The sequence below is a fragment of the Dipodomys spectabilis genome, unplaced genomic scaffold, assembly GCF_019054845.1.
Source record: "Dipodomys spectabilis isolate Male_0828 unplaced genomic scaffold, ASM1905484v1 ptg000713l, whole genome shotgun sequence".
Taxonomy (NCBI): Eukaryota; Metazoa; Chordata; class Mammalia; order Rodentia; family Heteromyidae; genus Dipodomys; species Dipodomys spectabilis.
In genome coordinates this window covers 124,198-141,714 of record NW_024871390.1, presented here as the reverse complement: position 1 = coordinate 141,714, position 17,517 = coordinate 124,198, and the positions used below count along the sequence as shown (strand labels likewise).

Genomic DNA, 17,517 nt, shown 5'->3' with positions numbered 1-17,517 from the left:
TTATATATGAAATTACGTGTTTAAATTACATAGTATGTGTTTTATATATGATATGCACGTAATGCATAATATGTAATATATAAAATATATATTATGTGTATATTATGTAATATACATAATATGTAGTATATAAATACGTGTTATGTATATATACTATACTCCATATACTAGTATTATATGTATTAGTGTATATAATACATAATATACTATATATCATATAGTATATACTGTACATAATATAATATGTAACAATATATGCATATAATATGACATTTTATATGCATATTATATAACATGTAATACATGTATACACTAGTATATATTACGTTATATACATACATATTACATTATATATAATATGTATTATATTACATATATTTTATATATGCATACATATATTATGTAACGTAATATATACTAGTGTATATGTACTATATAAGTATATAATACTAGTACTATATATCATATGTATGCATAATATGTGTATTGTAAATGTTATATATAATACTAGAGAGAAAGAAGAGGGAAGACGGAAAGCCTAGTGGAAGGCCCGTCCTCCATGTCTGCTGGGGCCTGGAGCGCCCTCTAGTGGCTGTTTGGAAAAACTCACTAGGAAGAGAGCGAAGGAAGGAGGGGCCATTGTCCAAAAGGAAGTGAACCTTCCCTGACTTAGGGCACTGTCGCTCCACTATAGCTCAGGGACGGCGCCAGGCCCAGAGTTCAAGCCCCAGGACCTTGTGTAGCTATATGCTAATACAAATGTTTAGCTGGGCACCAGTGGCTCCCGCCTGTCATCCCAGCTACTCAGGAGGTTGAGATCTGAGGATCACGGTTCAAAGCCAGCTCGGGCAGGAACATCTGTGGGCCTCTTATTGCCAAGAAACCACCAGAAAACCAGGAGTGGCGCTGTGGCTCAAGTGGTAGAGCACCAGCCTGGAACTGAAGAGCTGAGGGACAGCTCTGGGCTCAGGCCCAGAGTTCAAGCCCCATAATCGACCAAAAAAAGCTTCCAGCATCGGGGGTGGGGGGGAGGGAGTGTCTCCCAGCCTTGTGGGGAGTGAGGTGGGCTGGCCAAGTACCCCTAGGGTGAACTTCCTCTCTGTTTAGGACGCGGCTGGGGCTGGAGCCAGGTCTGGCTACCGTGGTCGCCGGTCCCCCCACACCCCCCATGAGTATTTCGAGGGGCTCACGGTGCTGAAGGCGGCCCAGGTGAGACGAGGCGTGCCCCCCCCCCCTGGCTTGGCCTGGGAGTGGAGGGGAGAGTGGGCCCAGGGGTCTGTGGAGGAATTTTCCCAGGACTGAGGATACTGGGGTCCCATCCTTGGGTTGGGAGCCCTAGATATTGTCACAGAGCTACTGGATGGAAAGGACAGCTGGGTTGATGGGGGGGAGATCAGGTTGCCGGGCGTGGTAGTGCACACCTGTCATCCCAGCTACTCAGGAGGCTGAGATCTGAGGATCCTAGTTCAAAGCCAGCCCAGGCAGGAAAGCCCATGAGACTCTGATCTCCAGTGAATCCGCAGAAAACCAGAAGCAGCGCTGTGGCTCAAGTGGTAGAGCGCCAGCCTCGAGCTGAAGAGCTGAGGGACAGCGCCCAGGCCCTGAGTTCAAGCCCCACGACCGACACACACAAAGGGTGGAAGGCAGTGGAGGCAGCAGACAAAATAGAGGCTGGGACCCCCCCTTCCAGTGTCTGCCTTCTTTCCCCAGCTGGCCAGGGCGGGGAGTGTGGGGAGCCAGGGCGTAAGGCTCCTTCTAGAAGCGGGTGAGCGCGTGAGGAAGGTGACGCAGGCCTACTTCTCCCCGGAGCGACCCCTGCACCTCTCCTTCACCCACCTGGTGTGCCGCAGTGCTGTCGAAGGTAACGGGACCCCCGCCGCCCGATCCCGGCCCCCCAAGTCTTTGCGAGTCTCCACACTGCCTGTCCTGCCCAAAGGAGACCCCAGGAGCTGGAGGGGACGTGGGGGAAACGCATAGAACATCACCCCACCCCATTGCGTCCTAGGGGAGCAAGATCAGCGCATGGATCTGAGCCACCCTGTCCACGCTGACAACTGTATCCTGGACCCCGACACCGGGGAGTGCTGGCCAGAGCCCCCAGCCTACACCTACCGAGACTACAGGTGGGTGGCGCCCTGCCCGGTCTGACAGTGGATAGGGAGGGCACAGGATCTCATTGCTGCTGCTATTACTATTACTATTATTGCTATTGTTATTATTATTTTGGTGCTGGTCCTGGGGCTTGAACTCAGGGCCTGGGTGCTGTCCCTAAGCTGCTTTTGCTCAAGGCTAGCGCTCTGCCGCTTGAGCCACAGCTCCACTTCTGGCTTTTTGGTGGTTCCTTGGAGATCAGACTCCCAGTCTGGCAGAGTTTCCCACCCAGGCCGGCTTTGAGCCTGGGTCCTCAGATCTCAGTCTTCTGTGTAGCTGGGATTACAGGCGTGTGCACCAGTGCCTGGCTCATGGCTGCCTGTTTTCTCCGCAGTGGCCTTCTCTACCTCAACGATGACTTTAAAGGGGGGGACCTGTTCTTCACGCAGCCCAACGCGCTCACTGTCACGGTAGGGGGGTTGGGGTGTGGGTGTTGAGGGGGTGGGGCTGTGGTGGGGGGTGTAGGGCTGACAAGAGGGCTCAGTGCTGAGCTCAGGATTCAAAGCAGATTTCCAGAGGCAAATGCAGGAAAATAGCTTGGGTCATCTTAACCCCTTTCCTCCTGCCTCTCTACATGTCCTGGTCTGCTGGCTGTTGGCAGACATTTTCTTTCTTGTGTCGGTCGTGGAGCTTGAACTTGGGGCCTGGGCGCTGTCCCTCAGCTCTTCAGCTCAAGGCGGGTGCTCTACCCCTTGAGCCACAGCGCCACTTCTGGTTTTCTGAGTGGTTTATTGGGGATCAGAGTCTCATGGATTTTCCTGCCCGGGCTGGCTTTGAATTGTGATCCTCAGATCTCAGCCTCCTGAGTAGCTGGGATGACAGGTGTGAGCCACCGGTGCCCGGCTGGCAGACTTTTCTAGCCCCCTGGGAGATGTCTAAGTTCCTCCCCGCAGACCCTGCCTTGGCGGATTGGGTTTGGCTCATCTCCTAAAGGAGAGGCCGTATAGCCGTTGCTGCCGTGAGACCTGTAGTCTCAGCTACTTGCTGGGCTACAAAGTGAACCCCCATCTCAACATCAATCAAAAAGCAGGGCATTAGTAGCTGGGCATCAGCGGCTCAGCCTGTCATCCTAGCTACTCCGGAGACAGAGATCTGAGGATCATGGTTCAAAGCCAGCCTGAGCAAAGAAAGTCTGTGAGACTCTTACCTCCAATGAACCACCAGAAAACCAGAGGTGGCACTGTGGCTCAAGTGGTAGAGCGCTTGCCTTGAGCAGAAGAAGCTCAGGGAAGCCGGGCACTGGTGGCTCCCGCCTGTAATCCTAGCTACTCAGGAGGCTGAGATCTGAGGATCTCGGTTCAAAGCCAGCCCGGGCAGGAGAGACCGTGAGACTCCTATCTCCAATAAACCACCAGAAAACCGGAAGTGGCGCTGTAGCTCAAGTGGTAGAGTGCTCGCCTTGAGCTGAAGAGCTGAGGGACAGCGCCCAGGCCCAGAGTTCAAGCCCCACGACTGACCCAATAAGAGTCTCATGGACTGTTTGGCCTGGGCTGGCATCCAATGTGGATGCCTAGTATTAATAAGTAATATTAATACATAACTAATAATTCATGAGTATTAATAAGTAATAAGTTTATTCCTGTCTTATGGAAATTTCTAGAGATGCATCACAGCCTAGAAATGGGCAAAAGGAATGGCACAATTCAGGAATGTTCCTGAATTGAAGGGTGGGAAGGAAGCCCGTGGCTCCCGCTTGTCACCCCAGCTACTCAGGAGGCTGAGATCTGAGGATCAGGGTTCGAAGCCAGCCCAGGCAGGAAAGTCCAGGAGACTCTGATCTCCAAATGAACCACCAGAAAACCGGTAGTGGCGCTGTGGTTCCAGTGGTAGAGCGCCGAAAGGGACGGCACCCAGACCCTGAGTTCAAACCCCAGGACTGGCACAAATAATAATAGTTAAGTGTGGAAGTGACCCTTGACCTCTGGCCTTTGCCCACTGACCCTTTTTGCCCCTGCCCCCCTCCCACTCCCAGGCTCAGGTTCGGCCGCGCTGCGGTCGCCTGGTGGCCTTCAGCTCTGGCGGGGACAATCCCCACGGGGTGTGGGCCGTGACCCGCGGTCGGCGCTGCGCCCTGGCGCTGTGGCACACGTGGGCCCCGGAGCACCGGGAGCAGGTGAGGAGGAGCAGGGGAGGACGGTGGGAATCGGAGCAGGCAGGAGCCTCAGCCGGGTGGGCACGTGGGCCACATTCTCCTTCACCCCGCAGGAGTGGACAGAAGCCAAAGAATTGCTGCAGAAGCTAAAGGAGGAGGAGGAGGAGGAGGAAGAGGAGGAGGAGGAGGAAGAGGAGGAGGAGGAGGAGGAGGAAGAAACGCCAGGCAGAGACCCTTTCCCAGAACCCCCCAGCCACAAACTTCAACGTGTGCAAGAAACAAACGCGGAGCCACGGAGGGCCCGAGAGGAGCTGTGAGTGGCCGAGCCAGCTGCGCGGGTCCTGGGCCTCGCAAGCCGGAGAAGGACCCATGAGAAGCATCCAGCAGGATGCCATCTTGGGAATCTCTCAGATCTGCCCTCATCAAACACCGCTTGGATGTCACCCAGCGCTTCTGGGGCCCGGCCCCCCCCTCCAGACCCACAGATCTTGGACAGACAGACATGACGCCTCCCTAGGGAAGAAATGACAAAGGAGGGGAGGGGGGGAAAGAGGCCGATGGCGTGAACTTTTAGCCTGATGCTGGTAGCTGTCATCCCAGCTATTCAGGAGGCTGAGATCTGAGGATCGCAGCCGGAGGCCCAGTCTGTGAGACTCTTGTCTGCAGAAAGCACGCCACGGGAATAGAGTTGTGGTGTGGTTCAAGTGTTCAGCACCCAGGCTCTGAGTTCAAATCCCAGCACCTGCACACGACAAATCATTTTTATTCGCTCTGCCAATCTCTGCACTAAAGACCTGAACAGCCTCGCTCTGGTGTGTCTGTGCTTTCTGTGGCTCACTCGGGAGGGGACAGGTGTCCGGTGTCGCCACCAGGGGCGTGAAGTGTCCCTGGAGTCTGATTTGTCAGGGAAATCTCAGGCACCTGCTCCTGCATGCAAATGGATGGAGGGATGGATCTCTCTCTCTCTCTCTCTCTCTCTCTCTCTCTCTCTCTCTCTCTCTCTCTCTCTCCCCCCCCCCCCCTACACCCTCACAATGGCTCCCTGGGCCTCTTTTCTGCCCATCTCCCCTCTGCTGAGTTTGGCTAGAAGGGGCAGCCTTGAACCCTTTGGGGTTCCCGCTGTGAATCCTGGGAGCAAAGCCGAGGGCCAGGCTTTGCTGGGTTTCCTTTGTAATCCTTTTCTCTCTCCAAAGCTCGGGGAGGTGACCAGTGTCTCTCACCCCTCCTCCCCTCCCCTCTGCCCCCCCTTTACTCCTCCCTACCACCACCAGCCCCCCCACACACCCCAGGATCAAGCCCAGGGGGGCAGCTGGTTAGAGTTTGTCCAGAAGGATTATCCAATTCAGTCTCTTCTAATCCCTCCCGGATTTCTAGGCCTTCTTTCCCCTCCATCAAGGAAGGGGTGTGTGTGTCACAATTTGGGGTGCAGACCCCATTCACCTATCACCACCTCCCTGATTCCTGAGCAGGCCCTGAAAGCCAAATTCATGACCAGAGTGAGGACCAAGGTGGCAGGGGAGAGGGGGAGGGGGTCGCGAGGGAGGGGGAGGCCTCTGCCTCTCTACCCCCACACACACCCCAACCCCAGGCTGTAATCCTCACGGCTTAGCTTGATGCTCTGATCTCTGCCAATTGTAGGGGGCTCTCCCCCGTTCCAGCATGCCCCCACCCTTTCCCCCCCCTCCTGCTGCCCTCCCCTCCCCACCCCTGCTGGCTGATTTCATTTGCTTAACGTGGGGTGTGGTTATTGGGGTGCTCCCTCCCCAGGCCAGGCCGGTACCTCGGCATCCCAGCTGCAGCTGCAAAGAGACACTGAGGAATCGGAGCTGGAAATCGGGGAGACATCCAGCTAGAACCCAAGTAAGTGGGAGCTGGGTCTCCCTGCCCCCTCCCCCCACCTGCCCCAGCTCTGCCCTGGGGTGGCAGGGCTGCGGGGAGGGCTTAGAGCTGGGTGCTTGGGACTGTGTCCAGGAGCGGGGAGGGGTGAAGGAGCCCCCCAAGACCGTCACTCCCCCATTTATCCCAGTGGAAAGGGATGTGAAGGGTAGAAACGTGGCTGGTAAGAGAATTCCCCCAACTCTGGGGGCTCCTGCCTGTCATCCCAGCAAACTCGGGAGGCTGAGACCGGAGGATCGAACTTGGAGGCCAGCTTGGGGAGGAAAGTCTGTGAGGCTCTTACCTCCAAAGAGCTGCCCCCCCTCGCCCCCCAGAAAACACACAGCTATGGCTCCGGTGGTAGAACGCCAGCCTTGGACAGAAAAAGCTCAGGAGCAGTGTTCCGGCCCTGAGTTCAAACCCCAGGACGGGCACCCAAGCAAAGGAAAGAGATTGCTACATGAAGGGCTCTGTATCCCCCACCCCGTGTGTTCTGGTAGGAGTGCAAGGCACCCCTGGACCTGTCCGCCATGGGGGAGATGGAGCAACTGAGGCAGGAAGCGGAACAGCTCAAGAAACAGATCTCAGTAACCGCCCCCCCCCAAGCTCCCAGTGGGGACCCCTCCACCCCCCCCCCCAGGAAACAGATCGGAAGTCTTCAGGGGAGACAGCGAGGGGGGGAGGGGGAGGGCCCCCTCCACCCTCTCCCCCACCTCCAAGCGCCTGGGGAATTTGGCCTCGGATTTGAGATACAAGCACCCCCCCCCACCTACTGTACCCCCCACCCCTGAAGGCTGCTTTCCCCCCCTCAGGAAGCCAGGAAAGCCTGCGCAGATAGCACCCTGGCTGAGGTGAGCTCCCCACACCTTTTGTCTCTGGCCCTGAGGCTGGGTGTGTGGGGGAGGGGGGAAGGGAGGGCGGGGAAGAAAGCTGGGAATGAATGAATTCAACAACTTTCTGTGAGAGACCAACCCCCCCCCCCCAACCTTCCTGGGAAGGACACAGTGGAAGCGGGGAGAAGGTCCATGCAGAAGCGTCCTTAATGGCTTGTTTGCTCCTGGCCGGTGCTCTACCACTTGAGCCATGCTTCCTGTCCGACATTTTGCTGGTGGCTTGGAGAAATGAGTCTCGCAGACTTGGCTGCCCAGGTTGGCTTTGAATTAAGGTTTTCCAAGTTTCAGCCTCCTGGGTGAGCTAAGATTACAGGTGTGAGCCACCAGTGCCCTGCAGACGTACAGGTCTCTGAAATCAAGGTGTGTCTGTTGCTGGATGATAGTTTACATCACCACATAATTGGTGGTTTTTCCCTCCCTCCCTCCCCCCTCTTCTCTCTCTCTCTCTCTCTTCCTCTCTTTTTGATACTGGTCCTGGGGCTTGAACTCAGGGCCTGGGTTCTGTCACTGAGCCTGATTTGCACAAGGCTAGCGCTCTACCACTTGAGCCACAGCGCCACTTCTGGCTTTTTGTTTGTTTTTATTTGTTTTATTGGAGATCAGAGTCTCCTGGACTTTCCTGCCTGGGCTGGCTTTGATCTCAGCCTCCTGAGTAGCTGGGATTACAGGTCTGAGCCACCGGCGCCCGGGTCTTTCCTGTGGTGTGCTTCTTAGACTCAGTGATGGCGTCTTAGACCCCATTAAATATATTAATATGAGCTAAACTGGTGACAGCTCGGACCTGTCATCCCAGCTACTCAAGAGCCTGAGATCTGAGGATCATGATTCAAAGCCAGACCAGGCAGGAAAGTCCAGGAGACTCTGATCTCCAATGAACCAACAAAAAGCCAGAACTGGAGGTGTAGCTCAAGCAGTAGAGCAACAGCCTTAATTTTTTTAAAAAGCCAAGCAACAGTTTAAAAACCTGAGTTCAAGCCCCAGTACTGACATACACACACACACAAAAGTTAATATGTTCATAAAACAGCCAGGTGCCAGTGGCTCATGCCTTTAATCCCAGCTACTCAAGAGGATAAGATCAAGATTGGGGTTTGAAGCCAGCTCTGGGTAGGAAAGTCCTCAAGACTCCATCTCCCAATTTGCTAGCAAAAAGCTGGGAATGGAGCGTGGTTCAAGTGGTAGAGTGCCAACAGAGCAAGGTAAGCTGACCGAGTGTGAGGTCTTCAGCTCGATTCCTGGGCCTGGTCAGGGAAAAAATATATATATAGCAACATTCCTATAGTTGAAATAATAGAAGTGGTTTGCATAATTTAATTCTAACATGTATATAAGTCTACTATATAGTTTTATATAACTATATCGATAATGTTCAGGACAACCGTAGATCTGTGATAAAGTTCATGGCTCACCTGGAGGAGTTGGACTTAGAGTTGAATAATTTACTCAAGATAACAAATCAAGTGGGGCTGGGCAGGTGGCTCAGTGGTAGAGCGCTTGCCTCGCATGCATGAGGCCCTGGGTTCGATTCCTCAGCACCACATAAGCAGAAAAAGCCAGAAGTGGCGCTGTGGCTCAAGGGGTAGAGCGCCAGCCTTGAGTTGAAGAGCTGAGGGACAGCGCCCAGGCCCAGAGTTCAAGCCCCACGACTGGCACAAAGAGACAGAGAAGAAAAAGCAAGCCCCTGTGGCCTGAGCAGGCCACGCATGCGCCTTTCTCCTCAAGTTCAAGGGCAGGGTGACCTTGGCCGAGGATGGGAGCCTTTATTTGTCCCATTGAGCAATGTGTCACCAGCGAACCAGCCATCCAAGTCCTACCAGGAGGGGGGGGGGCTCATCCTGGCGTCCAGTGCCCCCCCCGGGGCCTGTAACACCCCACTTTCTCTGCAGCTGGTGTCTGGCCTAGAGGTCGTGAGCCGCATCCAGATGCGGACCCGGCGGACGCTCAGGGGTCACCTGGCCAAGATCTATGCCATGCACTGGGCCACCGACTCCAAGTGAGGCCAGAGAAGGTTCTAGAAGGGAGGGGGAGTGGGGGGGGAGGCAGGGGGCGTGACTTGGGGTGCTCTCTCCCCAGGCTGCTCGTAAGCGCGTCGCAGGACGGGAAATTGATTGTGTGGGATACGTATACCACCAACAAGGTACCAACCCTGTCCCCCCCATCCTGTCATACCATCCCCCCCCCCCTCCTGGCTTCCCTCCCCCCCAATGCCCAACCCCTGCCGGTCCACCTCGGAGCTAGCTCACGTTTCCCTCTGCAGGTTCACGCCATTCCACTGCGCTCCTCCTGGGTAATGACCTGTGCGTATGCTCCATCCGGGAACTTCGTGGCCTGCGGTGGGCTGGACAACATGTGTTCCATCTATAACCTCAAATCCCGAGAGGGGAACGTCAAGGTCAGCCGGGAGCTCTCGGCTCACACAGGTAAGAGCACCGCACCACCCGCCTGTAATCCCAGCCACTCCAGGGGCCATAGGATCTGAGGATTGTGATGTGAAGCCAGGCCCTCGGACTGGAAGGGATTGTGAGACTCTTAATCTCCCATGAGCCAGCAAAAGAAAAAGCCAGACATGGAGCCGTGGCTCAAGTGGTAAAGCGCCAACCTTCAAAAAAAAAAAGCTCAAGTTCTGAGTTCAAATCCTAGGAGGGGGACAAATACAGAAACCCTGTCTCCTCACCCAGAGACACTGTCCTTGTAGGTTATCTGTCCTGCTGTCGCTTCCTGGATGACAATAACATCGTGACCAGCTCAGGAGACACAACATGGTAAGGGTTGAAAGTTGGGGTGCCAGGGCTGGGAAGTGACACCCCGAGCCAGGCCTGTGGGGTCGTTGTCCTCACCGCCTTCCTCCCCGCCCGCAGCGCCCTCTGGGACATCGAGACGGGACAGCAGAAAACCGTGTTTGTGGGGCACACCGGCGACTGCATGAGTCTGGCCGTGTCCCCCGACTACAAGCTCTTCATCTCGGGGGCCTGCGACGCCACCGCCAAACTGTGGGACGTGCGCGAGGGGACATGTCGCCAGACCTTCACCGGCCACGAGTCGGACATCAATGCCATCTGTGTGAGTGCCACCCCCAAACCCCACACACCCTCCCACGGACTCGAACTCAGGACCCAGGCACTGTTCCTTAGTCTCATTAGCCCAGGCGCCTGTCATCCCAGCCACTCAGGAGGCTGAGCTCTGAGGATCGTGGTTCAAAGCCAGCCCAGGCAGGAAAGTCCCTGAGGCTGGCCTCGAACCATGATCCTCAGAGCTCAGCCTCCTGAGTAGCTTGGATGACAGGCGGGAGCCACCAGTGCCTGGCTGGGGAGTTAAGGATTTTAGAGTACGTTCTGTGTGTGTGGAAGGGGGGTTCCTGGGCCTTAAACACAGTGTGTGCGTGCTGTGACTTTGTTTGCTCAAGGCTGGTGCTCTACCACTAGAGCCACAGCTCCACTTCCAGGTTTTTGGTGGTTCATTGGAGATAAGCGTCACATGGTCTTTCTTGTCCAGGCTGACTTCAAACTGTGATCCTCAGATCTCAGCTCCTGAGAAGAGCCGTTGGTGCCCAATTGAGCTTTTTCTTGTCTGTGCGTGTGTGTGTTTGTGTGTGTGGTTTTTTTTCCCCCATGCTGGTCCTGGGACTTGAACTCAGGGCCTGGGCACTGTGCCTGAGCTTTTGTTTGTTCAAGGATGGTGCTCTACCACTTGAGCCACAGCTTCCCTTCTGACTTTTGCTGGTTTGTGAGTGATGAGTCTCAGACTTTCCTGCCCGCACTGGCTTTGAGCCATAATCCTCAGATCTCAACCTCCTGAGTAGCTGGGATTACAGGTGTGACCACCAACACCCAAATTCACCCCCATTTTCCCCCATAGCTGATACTACCTTGTTAGGCCATTTGGATCACTTTGGGGCTTGCCCCAGTAGTTACCAGGATTCTAGATACTTCTGTCCCATAGGGCTCTGGGGCAACCATGGTACCCCGCCTGGCAACTTGGCCGAGATGATTGTTCCCCACGCTTGAGGGTAGGCTTTGGTGGGCACGCCTATAATCCCAGCCACTCAGGAAGCTGAGATCTGAGGATTCTGATAGGAAGCCAGTCCCTGAGACTGAATCTCCAATGAGTCGCCAAAAAGCTAGAAGTGGAGACGTGGTTCAAATGGTAGAGCACCAGCCTGGAGTACAACAGCTAAAAGACAGTGCCCAGGCCTTGAGTTCAAGCCCCACGCACACGCACGCGCACGCACGCGCGCACGCACACACACACACACACACACACACACACACACACGACTGGCCAGGGAGAGGAATTGGGACTCCAGCCTTCAGCCCTGATCCTCCCCTCTGGGCCTCAGTTCTTCCCCAACGGAGAGGCCATCTGCACGGGCTCCGACGACGCTTCCTGCCGTCTGTTCGACCTGCGCGCTGACCAGGAGCTAACCACGTACGCCCACGAGAGCATCATCTGCGGCATCACGTCCGTGGCCTTCTCGCTGAGTGGCCGTCTGCTCTTTGCGGGCTATGATGACTTCAATTGCAACGTGTGGGACTCCATGAAGTGTGAGCGTGTGGGTAAGGGCCCCCTCCCTCCCTCCCAGTCTCCCCTCCTTTGATTTAGGGGGACCCTGTCATTGCTTTTTTCGGTGCCAGTCCTGAGGCTTGAACTCAAGGCCTGGGCGCTGTCCCTGAGCTTTTCTGCTCAAGGCTGGCGCTCTACCACTTGAGCCACAGCGCCACTTCCACCTTTTGCTGGTTCATGGAAGATAAGAGTCTCATGGACTTTCTTGCCTGCACTGACTGTGAGCCACGATCCTCAGATCTCAGCCTCCTGAGTAGCTGGGATTACAGGCGTGTGCACAGGTGCCCGGCTTTGCTGGTCGTTAATTACTAGATGAACTCCATCTCCAGACACCGCATTCTCAGACATCACCCCCGGAGCTCAAAGCAGGCTTTCTAGGAGCCTCGGGTTACCCCGGATTCTGGCATCACCACCAGATCTGTGGACCTTGCTCGGATTATACCAGATGCCTCAGGATGCTGGGGTACTGAGCAGACTCAAGGAGAGCTTTCTACCGGGCACGGCTGCTCCCACCTGTAATCCCAGCTACTCAGGAGGCTGAGATCTGAGGACTATGGTTCAAAGCCAGTTCGAGCAGGAATATCCGTGGGACGCCAGACTCTTTTTGTCTCACAGGACTTGGCTTGGAATCTTGATCCTCAGATCTCAGCCTCCTGGGTAGCTGGGATTACAGGCGTGAGCCACAGGACTCAGCTCTAACCCATGTCTTACACGGGCAAATTGGTTTCAAAGAGAAGTCCCTTCTCTTGTGGCTGGCCCTTTTTTCGGACCCTCAGGGGCCTCTGGGTGCTGAGGGCCACCAGCCCAGCCCCACACTCCAGCTGCTGCCATTTTTCCCTCCTCAGGCGTCCTCTCCGGCCATGACAACAGGGTCAGCTGTCTGGGGGTCACGGCCGACGGGATGGCTGTGGCCACTGGGTCCTGGGACAGCTTCCTCAAAATCTGGAACTGAGGAGGCTGGGAGCAAAGAGATCAAAAGCCAGGACGCCCTCTCTGGGATTTCTGTACAGCAGGGGGCAGAAATCCACCAAGCTGCTTTCTCTGGGGGAAGGACAGTAAGAAACCATCTTGGCTTATTTCCTCCTTGGCCTCTGGTCCCCGGGCCTCCTCTCCACTGGCCTCCCAGACTCTCCCATCAAGAGGCAGGACAATGCCGCTCTCCCAGGGCTCTGCGGGTGAAGTTCCCAGCCCCTAAGAATCTAGAATGTTCCCTGAGTCACGGCCTCTGTCTAGACTCATGAATAGGACTTGAGGCACCGCTAGGATCTTGATCCTCCTTTTTCCAACTTTTTTTTGTTTTTGGTCCTTTCTTTCCAAAAGGACCTGCCAATAAAATGTAGCACACACTGAGATTTCTGACATTTGGCTTCTGTTGTCTGCCCTCCCCCCCTCTCCCCCCCCAAACCCTAGAAGGTGTTGTGTGCAAGAGAGGGGGGCTGTGGGCAGAGAGAAAGGGGAATGAAGGAGGCCTGGCCTGAGAAAGGAGGCTGAGCCGAGCTGGGCCAAAAGTGTATTCAAGCCAGGGGATGGTAGCGCATGCCTATAATCCCAGCTACTCAGGAGGCTGAGATCTGAGGATCGCGGTTCCGAGCCAGCACTGGCCAGAAAGTCCATGAGACTCTCCTCTCTAATAAACCACCAGAAAACCAGAAGTGGCACTGTGGCTCAAGTGGTAGAGCACTCGCCTTGAGCTGAAGAGCTGAGGGACATCGCCCAGGCCCAGAGTTCAAGCCCCACGACCTTAGATCTCAACCTCCTGAGTAGTTGGGATTACAGGCGTGAGCCACTGGCACCTACAAAGGCCTGTTTTGGTTTTGTTTGTCAGTTGTGGTGCTTGAACTCAGGGCCTGGGCGCTGTCCCTCAGCAATTCAGCTCAAGGCTGGCGCTCTACCACTTCAGCCACAGCGCCACTTCTGGCTTTTTCTGCTTATGTGGTGCTGAGGAATCGAACCCAGGGCCTCATGCATGCGAGGCAAGCACTCTACCACTGAGCCTCCTTCTGAGCCCCAGGTCCATTTTATTAAAGCATCATTTTAAATGCCTTCTTTTAGGCTGAATGTGGGTGTGTGGCTCAAGTGCCAAGCCCTATAAGCACTAGGCCCTTCGTTCAAGCCCCAGCGCCACCAAACAATTCAAATCAAACGTAAAATAAATCACTTCCTTTAATATACAAGAAAAACAAGTCAATAAAACGCCAAGTCCCAGCGCAGGTCGTGGAGGAGGAATGAAAACCCAGCCTTTCCTCAGTCCATCCAGGAAAGAAAGAGGAAAAAATGATCCAGAAAAAAAAATCAGCAGATCCTAGGCAAACCCAGCCCAGGTGCTAGGCCAGGCCTAGCTCTCCACCAAAGCAAAATGCTGATTTTCCTTCTCATGCTCTTGGCTTTGCTCCCATGCACACCCTCCGCTTTTCAATCCTCGTCCGGTTCCGTTAGTTCCCAAAATGGTCGCTTCCTTTATATCCTTCACATTCTCACTTAGGGGAGAAGGGCGTTTACCCTGCAAAAGGTAGTAGATGAAGTCTGGCACTGGTGGCCCACACCTGTAGCTCACACCTGTAATCCCAGCTACTCAGGAGGCTGAGAGCTGAGGATCGAGGGCAGGAAAATCCATGAGACTATTTGTCTCCAATGAATCACCCAAAGCCAGAAGGGGAGCTGTGGCTCAAGTGGTAGAGTGCCAGCCTTGAGCGAAAAAGCTCAGAGACTGTGCCCAAGCCCTGAGTTCAAACACCATCACCAGCATAAAAAAAACCCATCAAACAAGAACACAAAACAGGCTGGGAAGGTGGCTTAGGGGTAGAGCACTTGCCTAGCATGCATGCATGAAGCCCTGGGTTCGATTCCTCAGTCCCACAGACACAGAAAAAGCCAGAAGTGGTGCTGTGGCTCAAGTGGTAGAGCGCCAGCCTTGAGCAAAAGAAGCTCAAGAGACAGCGCCCAGGCCAGGGGTTCAAGCCCCAGGACTGGCAACAACAAAAGCCTCCCCGCGCCCCCTCCCTGCCACCAGTTCAGTATCTTACTAGAAGCTTCCCCCGTCTCTCCCTTTACCTGTCTCGATGATGCCAGGGTCCCGGGGGAGTTGTCATCCCGCAGGATGGTCAGGGGAGATCTCCCCAGAACCTTCTTGTTTGGCCTCCGTCTACTGCGCTTAGAACCTAGAACAGGGAAGGGTTTTAAAGAAAAGATTCAAAATTGAGGGCGAATAGCCAGGTGCCAGCGCTCATGCCTATAATCCCAGCTACTCAGGAGGCTGAGATCTGAGGATCGAGGTTCTCAGTCAGCCTGGGCAGGAAAACTCTGAGAGACTTCGGATCTCCAATGAACCACCAGAAACAGCTGGAAGTAGAGTTGTGGCTCAAAGTGGTTGAGCAGAAGTAAAGAAAAAAGCTCAGAGACAGCACCCAGGCTGTGAGTTCAAGCCCCAGTACTGACACTGAAAAACTTAGAGCCTGGCTATTTATTCCTCTCATTCTCAGCCACAAACAGCATCCCTAGTCATCCCTCTAGATCTTGAACCTGAAGCCTGGGCCATCTCGTGGTCTCTGGCTGGCTTCTCTGAGCTCTGGCTGGCCGCAGGTGCTGCTGTGGGCTGTTTCTTCTCCTCCTTGGGAAAGTCCTGTTTGGAGGAATGCTCGGGTGGGTTGCAAGAGCCCATTTGGTCGGCTAGAGCTAGCTGAGCATCTCCAGGTGAGTCCACTTCAGAGGACGGAGGCTGTGGCGGAGGCTGGGGAGTGGAAGCATCAGTCTCAAAGATGTCGCTCAGCTGCCTCATCACTGGACTCTCAGGGTCTAGAGGAGAAGAGAGGCGTGATCAGTGGCTTTAATTTTTTTTTTATTTTTTTGGTGAGTGGTGGGACTTGAACTCAGGACCTGGGCGATCTGAGGATCGTGGTTCAAAGCCAGCCTGGGGAGGAAAGTCTGTGAGACTCTGATCTCCCATGAACCACCAGAAAACCGGAAGTGGTGCTGTGGCTCAAGGGGTAGAGCTCCAGCCTTGAGCAAGGGAGCTAAGGGACAGTGCACAGATCTTGAGTTCAAGCCCCAGTACTGGTGTACACACACACACACACACCAGTATGTAGGAGCCAGTCTCCAGAGCATCCCTTGGCCCCGCCCTTACCTACACTGCTGGTCTTCATAGGTGTCCGCGCGATGCCCAGTGTGGGAGAGCGGGGATCAGGGTCCTGAGCTTGCTTGGGGCTCACCAGCTGCTCTCCCGATGGTGTGCTTGGCTGTGGGGAGCTTTCCACCTGCCAGGATCACACAAAGCCAGAGTAGGTGTGCCCCCCCCCTCCCCTGGGACCTCCTAAGGCTCCTCCCACATTCAGCCAATCCCAGGCAGAAAATAAGGCTCTGTGTGTATATGTGTGTGTTGTAACTCATGCTCTAAAAATCCACCCAGGCCCAGTGGCTCACACCTGTCATCCTAGCTACACTCAGGAGGGTGAGATCAGAAGATCCTAGTTCAAAGCCATCCTGAGCAGACAAAGCCAAAAGGCTAGCTCCAAGGAGCCGGCAAAAAGCTCGAGGTGGAGCTGTGGCTCAAGTGGTAGAGCGCCAACCCCGAGTCACAAGGAAAGCTTTAAAGCTGGACGCAGGTGGCTCACACCTGGCATCCTAGCAACTCGGGAGGCTGAGATCTGAGGAGCCCAGTTCAAAGCCAGCCTGGGTAGCCATGAGCCTGATCTCCAGGGAACTTCCAGAAAACCGGAAGTGGAGCTGTGGCTCAAAGTGGTAGTACAGCCCTAAGCCTTGAGCACAAAGAGCCCAGGCCCTGAGTTCAAATTCGGACACACACACACACACACACACACAGACGTGTTCCAGTCCAAAACCCAAGATCGCAGGCAGCTTCCTGCCTCCCCTGGCCGGCGCGGGGCACCTGGATGGGCGTGCGCTGGATGCCGGCGCTGGGCGATCGAGGATCCGCCACTTGGGCCAGGTGCTTGTTGACCGGCGGAGGCCGCGCTGGAGTCACCGGGACGCTCTTGGCTGAGCCCATGTCCACGAGCAGCGGGGTAGGGCCGAGGCCCGCCGTGGGTCGACGCTGGCCACCCTGTGGGAAGCGACACGGGAGATGCCCCGTCACCGGCCTCCCCCGCCGCGTGTGCAGGGCGAACGACCCGTGACGATCTCCAACACGGCTCCTGCGGGGCCTGCGGGGCTTCCTCACTCTCCCATTCACTCGCTCCAGTCACTTACCGGGGGACCCCAGGAGCTGCCACCGAGCTCGAGCCCCAACTCCCGGAGTCCGAGTTTCAAACTTCCCGCCACGCCCCCTGCGCTCGTCTTATTGGCTGACCCCACGCCAGCGCTCATAGGTCCGTGGAGGAAGACCCGCCCCCCCCCACGCCGGAAGTCATTGGACTGGGAGGATGTCAATCACGGGCGGACGTGGGGCGTTTAGACCGCGGCTCGCGTGACGCCGCCGTGTCCCTCCGTGAGACGCGGAGGACTTTCGTTCGCGCTGCGTGCGTGAGGCTTCGGGAGACACCGCCACTGGGAATTATTACCGCTGCCGCGCACACCTCCGGCTGGAGACGGGAGTTCCGCTGGGTTTCCCGGAGGGAGAGATCTTAATCCTGATTCGTTGGCGGAGTTGTCCATCACTCAAACACACCTCAAGCCCCGCCCCGTCGGATGGCGCCTTTTCACATACCCAGAAAATGGGTCTTTTTGCTTATCTTTAATCCAATGGGTCGAGTCGCCAGGAAAGTTTCGAGAACCCAGAGGTTTTAAACAACAGTCACGTGACGGGACTAAGCGGGGGGCGGGGCTGGGGGCGTGTCGGGGTCCCAGCACCCGCAACTCCGACCACACCTGGTAACTCTACTTGCACGCTGGCCTCGGAAGCGCCTGATTGGTCCTTACGACCGTCACTTACACAGGGAGCGCTCTTCATTGGTGGGAACCAAGGTAGGGCAGGAGGCGGGGCGCTGGTCA

The 17,517-nt window shown here is 55.4% G+C and overlaps 2 protein-coding genes across 6 annotated transcripts in view; one reads left to right on the top strand and one right to left on the bottom strand.

Moving 5' to 3' along the window:
- The window catches only part of P3h3 (prolyl 3-hydroxylase 3), a 30,693-nt gene extending 18,070 nt beyond the window's left edge, over positions 1-12,623 (top strand). The window contains exons 10-25 of one of the 2 annotated variants that reach the window (XM_042672443.1): positions 1,108-1,209; positions 1,711-1,861; positions 2,006-2,123; positions 2,486-2,561; positions 4,124-4,264; positions 4,357-4,556; positions 6,016-6,103; positions 6,619-6,705; positions 6,931-6,969; positions 8,898-9,004; positions 9,085-9,148; positions 9,269-9,431; positions 9,707-9,773; positions 9,870-10,071; positions 11,348-11,564; positions 12,417-12,623. In XM_042672443.1, the coding sequence (XP_042528377.1) occupies positions 1,108-1,209; positions 1,711-1,861; positions 2,006-2,123; positions 2,486-2,561; positions 4,124-4,264; positions 4,357-4,556; positions 6,016-6,103; positions 6,619-6,705; positions 6,931-6,969; positions 8,898-9,004; positions 9,085-9,148; positions 9,269-9,431; positions 9,707-9,773; positions 9,870-10,071; positions 11,348-11,564; positions 12,417-12,523 (1,929 nt within the window). In that variant the 3' untranslated portion in view covers positions 12,524-12,623. Of the gene's footprint in view, positions 1-1,107; positions 1,210-1,710; positions 1,862-2,005; positions 2,124-2,485; positions 2,562-4,123; positions 4,265-4,356; positions 4,557-6,010; positions 6,104-6,618; positions 6,706-6,930; positions 6,970-8,897; positions 9,005-9,084; positions 9,149-9,268; positions 9,432-9,706; positions 9,774-9,869; positions 10,072-11,347; positions 11,565-12,416 lie in introns of those variants that run through there. The other variant, XM_042672444.1, reaches the window with a different exon arrangement.
- Positions 12,624-13,716: 1,093 nt separating this feature from the next.
- Cdca3 (cell division cycle associated 3) lies at positions 13,717-17,333 on the bottom strand. 4 transcript variants are annotated; one of them, XM_042672456.1, is made up of 6 exons: positions 17,088-17,333; positions 16,457-16,630; positions 15,695-15,824; positions 15,091-15,363; positions 14,623-14,729; positions 13,717-14,071 (listed from the first exon to the last, which is right to left on the bottom strand). In XM_042672456.1, exons 2-6 carry the CDS (start codon positions 16,574-16,576, stop codon positions 13,907-13,909), a joined length of 795 nt encoding a protein of 264 aa, XP_042528390.1. In that variant the 5' UTR covers positions 16,577-16,630; positions 17,088-17,333; the 3' UTR covers positions 13,717-13,906. The 4 variants fall into 4 exon arrangements, with proteins under 4 accessions (XP_042528390.1, XP_042528391.1, XP_042528388.1 ...); XM_042672457.1 differs by having other exon boundaries at positions 17,103-17,333; XM_042672454.1 differs by having other exon boundaries at positions 16,777-17,332.
- Positions 17,334-17,517: the final 184 nt, after the last annotated feature.

Bases quoted from the DNA above. Each gene is read 5' to 3' on its own strand.
- Cdca3 (XM_042672454.1), bottom strand. From the start codon at position 16,893: ATGAGCGCTGGCGTGGGGTCAGCCAATAAGACGAGCGCAGGGGGCGTG. The intron at 14,730-15,090 runs GTTCAAGATCTA...TCCCTGTTCTAG, and splicing joins CGAGATGGCCCAGGCTTCAG to GTTCTAAGCGCAGTAGACGG. The intron at 14,072-14,622 runs GTAAAGGGAGAG...TACCTTTTGCAG, and splicing joins CCCTGGCATCATCGAGACAG to GGTAAACGCCCTTCTCCCCT.